At 42.8% G+C, this 13085-nt stretch overlaps 1 protein-coding gene across 5 annotated transcripts in view; it reads right to left on the minus strand.

Moving 5' to 3' along the window:
• Window positions 1–13085, minus strand: part of plekhh3 (pleckstrin homology, MyTH4 and FERM domain containing H3) — a 76565-nt gene that overhangs the window by 27915 nt on the left and 35565 nt on the right. For 4 of the 5 annotated variants that reach the window (XM_037792522.1, XM_037792519.1, XM_037792521.1 and 1 more), the window contains one exon: window positions 4849–4904. Coding sequence is in view for 1 of the 5 variants with exons in the window: in XM_037792518.1 (XP_037648446.1) it covers window positions 4849–4904; window positions 11112–11246 (191 nt within the window). In the remaining 4 variants the exon portion in view is untranslated. Of the gene's footprint in view, window positions 1–4848; window positions 4905–11111; window positions 11701–13085 lie in introns of those variants that run through there. The other variant, XM_037792518.1, reaches the window with a different exon arrangement.

The raw sequence follows: 13085 nt of genomic DNA on the forward strand, positions 1-13085 counted from the left end.
ATACGCTGTTTACTCAAGACCACTGCCAAGAAACTCTGGACTCGGCAGAGGAGAGAGGAAAAAAGTCATGTTTTGAGAAAGGAGGAGGAGGAGGAGGACGGGGGCGTGTGTGTGTGACAGGAAGTCTAAGTTTGTGACTGAAGGAGAGTGTTGATCAGCGAGATATTTTATGATTGAGAGCAAGTGACTTACTGATGTGAATTAAAACGTCCTATATTTGCTGATGTTGTAAACAGGGCCAGTGTGTGATGGTTGACAGACAGGCAACAGACACTCAGACAGGCAATTACTAGAAGCCCACTTCTAAGCTTTTCACGCAAACACCCACATGTTCCATGCATGCACTCATGAAACACATTCGGAAACATTGGTCTCTTTCAGCCTGGCAGCCCACACCAAAAAAAAAAAGATTGTATAGCAGAAGGGGGGCTAATGAGAACACAGACAGAAAAAATGGTGAGAAAGGGAGATGGAGAAGCCCTCAAGTGTCCACTTTCCTTCTGGTACAGTTTGTACTCTCTTCTCTGGCCCAGCTATGAGGAGGAACTTGAGAGTCAGGAAAGTGGGGATGAAAGAGAATAGTGATGATGTAAGACAGATTTGAGTGTGGGCACAGCAGGGGGGAGGGCAAGCTGCTTGGCACTTTGTGCTGACTGAAGATAGACAGACAGGGGAGATCCCGAGCCATCCGCCTGCAGAGATACGTCCATCACCCACACCCTCAGTAAGCTGACTGCGAGAGGTCAGTGCAAACACACAACAAATCTATTACAGGACTCCTGACACAAGCCAAACTAATATCATCATTTGAAAACTGTGTTCCCAGCCTCTCCAGATCACTCTCTGCAGTTACACATCAGTCAACTTAAACCTCACAGTCTCGCCACATATCCATGTTGTTCAAATCGTCCGTCGTTCTGAAAACATTCCTGCGGCCGTCGCATCGTTTGTTTATGAGCTATACGGCGACCTATGACAATTACGTCACGGCAGTGCGTTCCCATTTGCAACCAAATAAATGTGTCCCCCCTCCCCCGGTTGTTAGCGGCCCTGGTGCGTGCCATTTTTATCAACATTGATTCTGGTTCGACCCTGGTTTGACCCACCTCTCGACCTGGGTCCCGAAGCCGAGTCGGTCAACACCGGTTAACCCTTTCAAACACACAATCAATGCTGGTACAACCCTGGTTGAGCCCTCGGTGTAAAAGTACCCCTTTTACACCGAGGGCTCAACCAAGATCTTTTATTTCTTTTTATCATGATGATAAAAGTACATCTTGGAAAAGAAATATCTCAATAAATGTACATCATCTTTAAAATATGTACAAAATCCCCACCTTTCCACCGTGTTACTGAAAATGTACACTAGCTTGTTCTGTGTCACATCAGCAAGATGTTTTGATCATGTGTTTATGTGAAATTCTTACTATACAAGAAAAAATACTGAGAATGAATAGGGTCGACTGTGCATGTGCCCTGCAGCTATGTTTGTGTAATAAAAATCCTGTTAGAAGGCTCAAAATGCATAACGCACACAAATTATGGTATTTTCAAATTGAGCGTGACTATGAATGCATATTCACATACTATGTTAGCACACTGTAAACAGAATACATACTCCATTATAACCAGGTATTCTGTGCATCTGTACTACCCACCGCTCTGTTTTAACAGAGGCCGTCCTATCTCCCTCCCTAACCACATCAGGCCGGCAGCATGATGAATTATCTGAGCATTACCATATTAACCTCAGTCTAGTAGGACAAACATAACTCCCTCCAATTCATCATCATCATCACATCTGCGCCATTATTCAAACTAATAGTTGGGATTAAAGCTGTAGTTTGGGTGTTTTTAAGTGGGGTTGTATGAGGTACTTATCCATAGTCAGTGTATTACCTACAGTAGACGATGGTCGGCACGCCCCCAGTTTGGAGAAGTTACCGCAGGGAAGCAAAGCAATGTACTGCTGTGGACGGGGCCAGCGGCAAAACGTATTTTAGCCAACTAAAAGAAAGGCTCACGTAAAAAAATCAACATCAGTTTAAGTATACGCTTTATTTAGAATATTTTCACCAGTTTACCTTGCCGTCAGACAGCTATGCAGTCTATGTTTCTGACAGGGAACTATTTATTATCATTATATCTATGCTCTCGCCACCAGACTCCATTGAAAAAGGTGAAGTAATTTTACCTCACAGAACTGGGGAGTTGCTGGTCTACCGCTGCCTGTATTGGTTAGTTAGTTTGTGTTATTGTGTGACTTTGGTTAGATTGGATTCACAAACTAACCGATCGTGGCAGCGTTACACTGGCAACTTGCGTGTTCCGCGAGGCAAAATTACTGTTTTTTCCTAATGAAATCTGGTGGCTTTGGCAAGGACACAGATGATGAATACAACGGCTTCAGTTTCCCGTCAGAGAGGGCTTTCTCATGGTAAAAAAACCTGGCGAAAAATATTCTAAATATAGTATACACTTAAACAGATATAGATTTTTTTGGTGGGCCCAAATTTTAGGTGGCTAAAATACATTTTGCTGCTGTCCCCGTCCACAGTAGTACATTACTTTGCTTCTGTGCGGTAACTCCTGTCTGTTTCTCCAAGCTGGGAGCATACTGACCGTCATCTACTGTAGGTAATACACTGACTATGGATAAGTACCTCATACAACCCCAATTCAAAAACTATCCCTTTAATCTCCTTCTGGACAGTTAAATTCAATAGCTCAATAAAAGTACAAAGTAAACCAAATCTGCCCCATCTGTCAGACTGAAGATAAAAGGATATGGCACCATTTTCTCAATCACAATGGTCTGACTTATCGGAGCCTGGCTTGGCTTTCCCTCTATACAGCTGAGGGTGTGTCCAGTCATTGGCCAGGTAATGACCACACACTACACTCTCTAATCTCTGCACTCAGTGTGATGATTACAGCCAGGCTTTTAACACACTCCCTTCAAAACCAGTAGTTAATTATGCCATGTGGCCTGGGGCCACCTCCACTATAATGTAGATGTGACACACACACACACACACGCACACACACACATCCGAGCCACACCTCTTCTGGGAGTGCTGCTGATGTAGGACTGAGTCACCCAGTCCAGTTAGCCTGCCTCACTCCTAACTTCTTCCCTTCCTTCTTTCCCGTCCTGTATGACTGCAATAAAATGTCACAGCTTCAGCTTCTACTTCCTGATGCAACTCTCTTCTTGTTGAAAAATGTTGCTGACCCTCCCTCGTCTATTCATTTGTGGTGTATGATAGTCCCACAAGTCGAGCTTTGTGACTCATTGCCTGTGAGTCGGCAGATGTACAGTAGAGATTGTGGATGGGGAAAGAGAGGCGGGGGGTTATAAGGGCATGATGCCAGTGACAGAGTAGAGCAGAGCCTGGCTACATCACTGTCTGAGATCACAGCCCTGCACTAATAGTCTGGATCCAACCCTCCATGAATCACTCCTTTTCATTGGCACTAGCATTCACTTGTCAACCACATGACCATTTGAATTTCATTATTCACGCGACGCATAGTGGTTCCTTGTGACAGGCAGTTTGAAAATACAGCCTTAAAACTAACAAAGTGATTGGATTTGTCCATCTGGAGGCTGGATAGAGTTAACCTGCGATTGGTCACAATCATCTAGGTTGAAGATTGACATATGATTGGACAATGTGGCCCCAAACAACAGCCAAGCCAACCTTTGAATGGCAAATCAAACGGTCAAGAGGTTAGAGGACCAGTGTGTAACAATTAGAGGGATCTATTGGCAGAAATGGAATTTAATATTGATAAGTATGTTTTCTTTAGTGTAGTACCAGTACCACTGCAGCTTGGAAATAGGGATGTCACGAGAACCGATACTTCGATAGCAAATCGAAATAAACAAGGCTAAATAGCGGAGCTATCCTATAACATTAATAGAGGTTACATTGAGTTATATTATTGTTGGGCAATATATCGATATCATATCGATATGGTGATATGACACTAGATATCGCCTTTTATTTTGGATGTTGTAATTTTGTAATATGGCATAAGTGTTGTCTTTTACTGGTTTTAAAGGCTGCATTACAGTTAAGTGACATCATTTTCTGAACCTACCTACGACTGTTCTAGCTGTTCTATTATTAACCTTTATCCACTTAGTCATTATATCCATTACTGATGATTATTTTTCAAAAATCTCACTGTGTAAATATTTTGTGAATGCACAAATAGTCAACCCTACAACATTGTCACAATACCAATAAGGGTATTTGGTAAAAAAATATCATGATATGTGATTTTCTCCATATTGCCCAGCACCACATTATGATGCGTTCAAGCTCTATCCTGTAAAAAATTAGTATAGGGAAAAGGTAAATTATAACGTTATCATGATATGTTCAAATGTAATCTAAAATGTAGTTTCTGGCGACTTAAACTTAAGGCAGATCATCTGGGATTTTTACCGTGATATCAAATTGGGTATTGAGAAACATGGAATTTCCCTGCTATTGGTATCGACTAAAAAATTTCTGGTATCGTGACATCCCTACTTGGAAATGTCAGCTGAGAGCATCAAAGATCATCTGTCAATATACATGTGAGTCTGAACCGCTTGTATGTGTACACATGTGAGCAAGCGTGTGGATTTTTTTGAGGTTAGGCACATGTATCATGACTTGGCACATGAAGAAAGCCCCATGAGAAAACACACAATGCAGATGAAAAATCAAGTGATTGGCCTGAACTAGGAGGATACAGAACTCCCCCGCAATCAGAGGAAGTATATTAGTAAAATAAGGAACTATTACTTCCTAAAATTCAGGTTAAAAAAAATCAGATTCTATCTGTGCTTACCCGTTTGTTCCATTGGCTGTGCGAGTTGGTTGAGAAACAGTCACTTCAGCTGGACTCTGTCAACACAAGAGAGAGAGAATAGGGTAAATAGATGATAATGCAACACAAACAGTAGTCTGTCCTTAGAACTAGTCAACAGGTTGGAGCTATCCCTCAATAGTTTGCCTTCAGTGGCCATGTTACAGCAGAGCATGCAGCCGTTGCTGGCAGTCTCAGCACATAGCTGCTCTGTTCCTGTAATGCTTGGCTTTCACTTGCAAGGGGTGAGCTGGTGGGGGAGAAATATGGCATGCAAAACAGGCTCATTTAATATAGGAGTGGGGAACAGAGGAATCATTTGTGTAATAGCTGCGTGCACCCCAACCAGCAAACCCCAAAAGGCTTTTATTCAGATCAGTCATTCCTCTGAGAAGGTTGTTAACCTAAAAATACCCCTAGTCTTTGAGATTGCACTAATAACAGGAACTGTTGCCTTCATCTTTTCTATCCACATGTTGTGTCACAAGTTGGTTGATAGCTGGATGAAAACAAGAGCCTCTGGATGGGACTGTATAAAAACAGCACTGATAAAATGATGGTGTACTAATGTTGATTATCTGATAAAGACAGCCAAAGTCTTAAAGCTAAATGTCAGAGAAGTTGTCTCCACTGTAAGCCAGCTGCTCATATCAAATCACATTCCTTCTTTCTTGGACATCAGTTTGCTGTGGAAACTGGGGGTTGGTGCTTCTACTGACTACAAATGGGGCTGCCACTGGCAGACACGTAAAATCAAATTTCATGGGTGGAACAATGAACTTTTCATTCCAGGACTCCCCTGTTAAGCAGAGGATGGGAAAGGATGTTTCCTTTCACAGCGCTCAGGCCCCTGGATTCCCAACTGACCTTGGAAAACCCCATCAGACATCAGAGCTCGCCTGTGTGCAATTTGGACTGATTCCCTGGTGTGCAGGGCAGCGCTGTGTGTCCCCGTGGCCTGACTTGTTGTCTCTGTGAGCCACAGCCTTGAGCCAGCTCCTGTGGCTGCCCCATCCCAGCTCGGGGGTGTTGGCCTACCTGAAACTCTATCCAGGTCAGCTCTGGGCCCCTTACAGTTCACACACCACACTTTACTACTGGGCAAACCAGCCTAAGTATAGCCCTTGCCCTGCAAACGAAAGTCTACTGCTTCCTTTTGGGTTGCTCGAAAATAACAAAGAAAACATGAAATTTATAGGCTAGTAATAGAGTCTGTGTTCTATTTATAAGGCAGGTGGACTCTGGTAAAAGAGGGAAAGATGAGGGTTTGTATAATGAGATCTGATTAATGTTTAACTCCAAGTGAGATACTGTAAATGTCAAACCAGACAGGCAAGAATAACTGAACAGTGTCAGAAAGCGACTTGTGAATGGAAGATAGTGTTTACAGTAACTCCCTACCCCCCTCTGTTAACCATAAATGATTTAACCGAGCCAACAGCCCCAGAGCAGAAAACTCAGACAGACAGCCATGACTGAAAACGACCAATCAATACTAATCACATCCAATGATTGCCGAGCTGTAATTCCTCGATATAAACTAATCAGAGGATCAATAAACTAATGACTCAGGTAGATCAAGTTAGGATATTTTGAGTAATTCTCCACAAAACGTGACAATTTACAGGAAAATAGCTTTCCAATAGAGTTAATGGGCTGTGGGATGAGGAACAAGGATAGCGTGCGATGCAGAGCCCTGGCAAAAGCTCTCTCGTTGGACGGGCAGGGGATGAATCACTCCAGACTAGAGCAGAGCATGGAGGGAAAGAGGGAAAGATGCCGTGATGTGTTCGTTCCGTGGCTGACTTCCGCTCCCGTCTTTTCTCTCTCTCTCTCTCTCTCTCTCTCTCTAGCTCTCTCTAGCTCTCTCTCTAGCTCTCTCTCTCTCTCTCTCTCTCTCTCTAGCTCTCTCTCTCTCTCTCTCTAGCTCTCCTGGGAGGCTGAGTAACCAGGAGGAAATGCTTGGGCTCAGCCAGTGTCGGCCTGAAGACCAGATGTGTGGCCTGGAGGTGGTGAGGCAGAGACGCAACGGAAACCAAATATAAACCAGCGTACCGTGTCACCTCTGAAGACAGAGGGCAGTAGTGACGGTTAATGGTACCCGCTCTCAGCGAGGCCGCACTGTGCCCATTTGTTCCCAGTAACAGGATGCACTGCGGCCCACACTTACAGCTGTGTGCAGGCTTAAACACTGTGTGGTGGTAGTTTATTGGTAAACGTGACTTCATGTTGCATTAAAAACTGAATAAAGTTTCGGTGGAAATATGGAAAGAAGAGAGAATGACGGATGTCCTGTCCTAAAATTAGTGCCTTGCTGTCCCAACACTGGAGGCATTCAGCTCAGTGTGACTGTTTGGGCAGCTGTTGGAGAACAGTTTCTTTGAATGAGGACTGTAAACATAGAGGGAAAGGACTCTGACATGGCCCTGTGCTCTTAAGGGCCAAGCCTACGCAAACGTCAGCACTGACTCATGATTCCAACCTCAGTGAGAAAGAGTCCTGGCAAAGAACAGTGTGTCGTCTATGGCTTCGTTGCTGTGGATGCTACACATCGGTGGCATCCTCTGGCAGCATGAAAAACAACGCAGGAGATTGTGGTGGAGGTTTTGGATGCCTTGAGCGAGGGAGACTCCACCAGACCTATGTGGGTTGCTGTGATCATCCCTGGCAAGAGCTGGACAGAGGCCTACTAAATGGAGTATTTCAGTGTTACGAAGCCCAAAACAGAGACACACACACATATATACACCCAGGGAGGTCTGAATTGCTCTGAAAATGTGGCTTCTGAAGCTCTGGACGAAATGAAGCTCTCTGGGTAAACGATGAAACGCCGCCCTGAGGGGCTTTCCCTGGGACTCACTGTAGACCATCTTCAACCCTCCGTTGACACCACGGAAAGCCAAACAGCATCAGTTAGATCTGTATACTCTGAGGGCAGGGGCTGTGGGTCAGCTGATGATACTGGCTTTAATATGAGTGGTTCAACTGTGGTTGTAATTATTGGCTCAGCGTGAACTATTGACACAGAGTTACAATACCCAGCATGAACCCGTGACACAGATCAAGAGGAAACAGGATTTGTGGAAGTGGATTGATTATCTGTAGGAATCAGGGCATCAATAATCAATAACTTCAGAGCACCTGGGTGGACTTGTTTCAGTCCAAAAGTATAGTTTACTTTGGATACTGGATAAAACGTTGATAATCTTCTACAAATACATGTTTGATTTATTTGTTGAAATTCTCATTACATCACGACAGCACTCAATAAATCAAATGCTGTGATAAAAAAAAGAAAAAAATCCGGTATCTGTGGCTGTTGCAGGACTGTAATAAACCTGTCCAATCATTGCATTCTGCCTGGATGTAATGATTCGATGGGCTATCTGTCTACCTGCACTCTGTCTGTGCACTCTGTCTGTGCACTCATTGCACGTCACCGTTGTCTTCCACAAGCTGCCAGCTGGACTCACAGCTGTGTGTACTAACAATAGCCATGCTCATTGTTCACATTCATTATGATATGTTTATGTTCGTAATCATAATTTTGGAGGAGTGGCTTTGAAGGGAGGCCTGAAGGGACGGACTGTCAGTGTTGCTGACTTTCTTGCTAGATTTAGGGACTTTTGGAGGTGGTGCTGCTTAGGCTTGTCGCGGTAGTTGGGGATACTGGTGTTACACGGTGTTCGGGCATACACCCATTACATTACTAGCCCACCGCCTGCACCGTAGTTTTGCTTTTTTAAAATAGAAATAAAACCCATTTAGTTAATCTTCACGTATCAGCATTGTGTTATTAATACATAGTCGGACGTTACAAATTGAAAGTGAAATTGTCTGCTCTATACAGAGACTCAGCAGGAGTCAGATATCACACACAGGATTAGCAAGAGTTGACAGACGAGACAATGGCAGAGGATTTCAAAGCGAAAAGCAAAAGCGGCAATATTTCAGATTTAAACCCAATGTTATAAGGGAACTATAACGTTAATGAGGCAATCGCCATGTGGAGGACGGAGCGTTCACAGCCGGTGTGCGCAGCGCAGCAGCGCTAGGTAGAAACCTGTGGCCCCGCAGCGAATTAAGTTCAACCGGAGAGGCCAGACACACAGTTTTCCAACGTTAAATATCAAAGTAAGCGCTCTGCATATGTTGAGCCAAGCGTAATCTTTCTTGTAAAATGTCCGGTGTAATCGGTAACACCGGTGCTGTCACAAGTTTATTAACCGGTGGGAGATTTTCCACACCGTGACATCCCTAGTGCTACTTACTACATTCATTGGAAAAGAGTTGGTAACACTGGGCTGGGTTTTCGGTTGGGTAATTTTTAAATCTAGCGTACTCTTGCTAATTTCTTAAGATTACCAACCCTAGCCTTAAGTCAATAAAGTGGTTCCTCCCATTAACAAGTAATCTGATAAACCGAACAGGCCTAACCACATGATAGATGAAGACAGGATGTTCCTCAAAAGGAAATATATCACTCCGATTAATAGCCAGACTGTTATTTTATGGCTTTTTAAGTCAGTTCATATTTATGAATATTTACAAGCTGGAAATCAATAAAGCCAACACTCTAATCAGTGATGTAACACCACTGTGGGGCAGAGCAGCTCTAAAGACAGAAGAGCATTATGAGCTTCACATGAGTCGATTTTACACCGCCACACATAAGCATAGCCAAACTGATAGAGGCAGCTTTGTTTTAAGACTTATTCTTGTGTAGAAATTACACCAGTTTCACAAATTTGAACTGGCCTCCGGAATAACAGATAAAATGCAGCACTATCCTATGCGACTCATCTTCTAGAGAGACTAAAGATAGGCCAGAACGCAAATCACTCAATCAAGGTCATCATCTCATAGAGCTTCGTTCTTCTCCAAACAACACATCAACACTTCAATAAACCAACGTTAAACCCAAGCCACCCAGAAGAGCACAATTCTGCAGATGTTAGGTTGAATTTTAATGAGGGATCTGGGAAAGTTTCAGGAAAAGGAGATCCCTGCATCTCACTTCAGAAGGCCATCAGGCATCTCCACTGGGACATGTAACTATGATCTCATATTGATTGTGAATATGAAGCAGTTGGATTCCTGTCCAGATGGTAAATTATGACCAAGAAGACAGGTATGTTTGCCAAGAAAAAAGAAGTAGAGTGCTACACACTAACACCTCTCTGGATACCCCTGGGCAACAGATGTTGCTCTTATCTGGCAGGCTGCTGGTACAGTTAGATTTCTGTTGAGGCAATAAACCGCATAAAATGTATTTGTTCCCAACGTTTTCATGCAAATCTCGGTGGTGTGGCAGTGGTTGGTTGCAAGCAGACAAAAGGGCCAGTAAATAGATAAGCAGGCTATGCAAGTAGTTGCTCCAGGCGATATTACTTTCATCTTTCATGCTGTTAGTGTGCAGAATAACTCGGCCTATGATACCATGCTCTCTTTATAAAGATTGAGCCTGGTGTGAGGAATAGCACAGTTCCAATACATATTTAAAGATTTTCCTAAGAGACTGTACATAAAGAGTTGTACGTTGGGTCATACAGATAGAGCCTACCTCAATTCAAGGCAACAATGCCCCCTCACAAGTGGGTGGACAATGCTGAACTCTCTGTGCCTGATCAGATGACTAACATTACAGAGAAGACAAGGCCGCAGTCTTATTTGCAATTGAGCGGACGGAGGCCAAACACACAGGATCACTTCAACACACTGCTTTTTTTTTTCTTTTTTTTTTACAGCTTGCATCAGAGTGTGTGTGTGTGTATGAGATTGCTCAATGTTGCCCAAGCCTAAAAGAACATGCAAACCTAAACGTCAAGCTGGCCAGCAGCAGCATGCACACTTCTCTGTCCTGCATCACTGATATAGCAAATTGAAAAAAAGTTGTTAATTCCCAGCTAATATGTAAACATTGCAGCTTGCAACTTCAAAATATCTTCAATCTTATGGTTTCATTTATTATCATACCTTTAAGTTCAAATCCATATTTACCTTTGAAAAGTTAATCATGTTCATATCAAGAACTGTATGTTTGCACAAAACTGAAATTATGCTACTATAAAGTGGAGCCTGTTTTATGAAAATGTTCATGTGCAAGAAGATGTTTTTAAAGCCACTATTTGACATTTTAAAAGTATATATTCATTGAGATTATGCTATATGAACTGTGTGTGTGTGTGAAGTATTCATGCACAGGAGTTGTAGTATAGCGCAGGTGGAGAGTTTGTTTTTTTTACCCGTCCATTGGGAGTCAAGTCCTCCTTGTTGCGCAATTCAAACGACTCTTCCTCCTCTTTCTCCCCATAGTCCCGTCCGAGCAAACTGAAGCCCTGCCTGCAGCACAGAAACCAGCAAACTCCTTGCAAAGGCATTCAAATGAGGTTAAATGTGTCGTCTTCTGCTATCCAGGTCGGTGAATTCAACATTCACGTTGCTGTCTAGTAACTCCAAGAGATACAGGACCTCCTCTCCATAGATATATCCAGCGAGGAGGATGAAGGGTAGCATATAAGCTCACTGTGTCTAGTGACTGTACATGACAGCAGCAGCAGTCATACTCCAGCAATAAAAAACCGACTGGTTCAAGGAAAAAAATCCTCCCTTCTTCCAGGACACCTTGCTGTTGTCCCTGTTTGAACAACTTCACCAACAAAATAACAAGTTTCCAAAACTGTCACTGTAGGTTAAAAAAAATACAGAAAAAAGCCACACTGTTGTTGTCAGCGTTTTTTATAAGCACATTTGGTGAGTAACGTAAAAAAAACCCCGCGCACCTCTGTCTGTAAAGGACCGACTGTCTGACTTGTGAGTTTGAACAAAAGCGTGCTGCAGCTGGGACAGGATGACGTGGGAGGAGCGGCCACGCCCACAGAACTCACGTCTGGGCTGTGATTGGCTGAGCGCAGGCACTCCTCAGTGATGACGCGCCCACAGCACACGCCCACCTTTACACTGACGAAACGTCACATGTCCTTCAAGTAGAAGATGATAGTAATCAAATCATCCAGGACACCTGATGTCCATGATGTCCCTGCACCACTCACTGTCTGTAGTTCTCATTAGTATAGTATAAGGGGTCAGCAACCTTTACTATCAAAAGAGCCATTTTAGGCAAAGAAAAAAAAAATAATCTGTCTGGAGCCACAAAACATTTAAGCATTGTGATGAAGGTAACACAGTTTATAGTCTAAGTATATAGTATATAAGTCTAATGCAGTGAGGGCCAAAGTGCAAATGTACTCGAGGTATTAGGGCCACATTGAGGGAAAAAAATCTGAGATTACCAAAATAAAGACATAATATTAGGAGAAAAAAGTTGGAATATTACGAGAACAAAGTCATAACTTAAAGAGAAAAAAAGTTTTAATATTACGAGAATAAAGTCATAACTTTAATTAATTAAAAAAAAAATTATGCAATTATAATGGAAATCAGGTTTACTTCAGTTAATGGTGGAAGAAATATTCACATAATTTATTTAATTAAAAGTAGAAATATTAAACCTGATTACAACTAAAAGTTCTGCATTCAAAATTCAGTCAAAGTACAGAAATATTATTAAATATGTATGAAAAGTAAAGGTTAAGCAGTATTGCCCTTGTCAGTGTTATTTTATTATCATATTATTGGATCATTATTATTATTGATGCATTAACAGTTACAGTTAAGCAGTACTATTTCCCTGTTGCTATAAAATATTACAATTAGTAAGGACAGATACCTTTTGAAGCCAGCTTGCTACCCTCAGCAACACAGCATTTTATATCTATTTATTTAACCTTGATTTAGTCCTCGCCATCAAGCACTTGGTGCTCCTTTTAAAGGGACTGTTTGTAACTTCTTACGCGTATAAATCAATCCGGGTCAGTGTCCCATGCACGCTCGCGTGTGGCTACACTGTTCAGACTCAGACTCCAACACAAACTACACGGAAGCACCAAAACCGCAAAGTTATATCTAGTGAAGCACGTCTTGCAAAACAGTGTTGGCCGCGGTGAGCTAACATTACTGCCAGGCAGGTGAAATATAGAGTGATATTGTGGTTTTAGCTGATGTGTGTCGCCTCACTGTTTTGACGGATGCTCGCTCACATTCAGGTAGCGCGTACACACGGGCGAGCGCGAGCAACAGGACGCTGACTTTCGTTGACTTAACGGCCTCAGGTGTCGCTCTTACAACCAATTTCTGATTCTTACAAACAGTCCCTTTAA

The sequence above is a fragment of the Sebastes umbrosus genome, chromosome 14, assembly GCF_015220745.1.
Source record: "Sebastes umbrosus isolate fSebUmb1 chromosome 14, fSebUmb1.pri, whole genome shotgun sequence".
Taxonomy (NCBI): Eukaryota; Metazoa; Chordata; class Actinopteri; order Perciformes; family Sebastidae; genus Sebastes; species Sebastes umbrosus.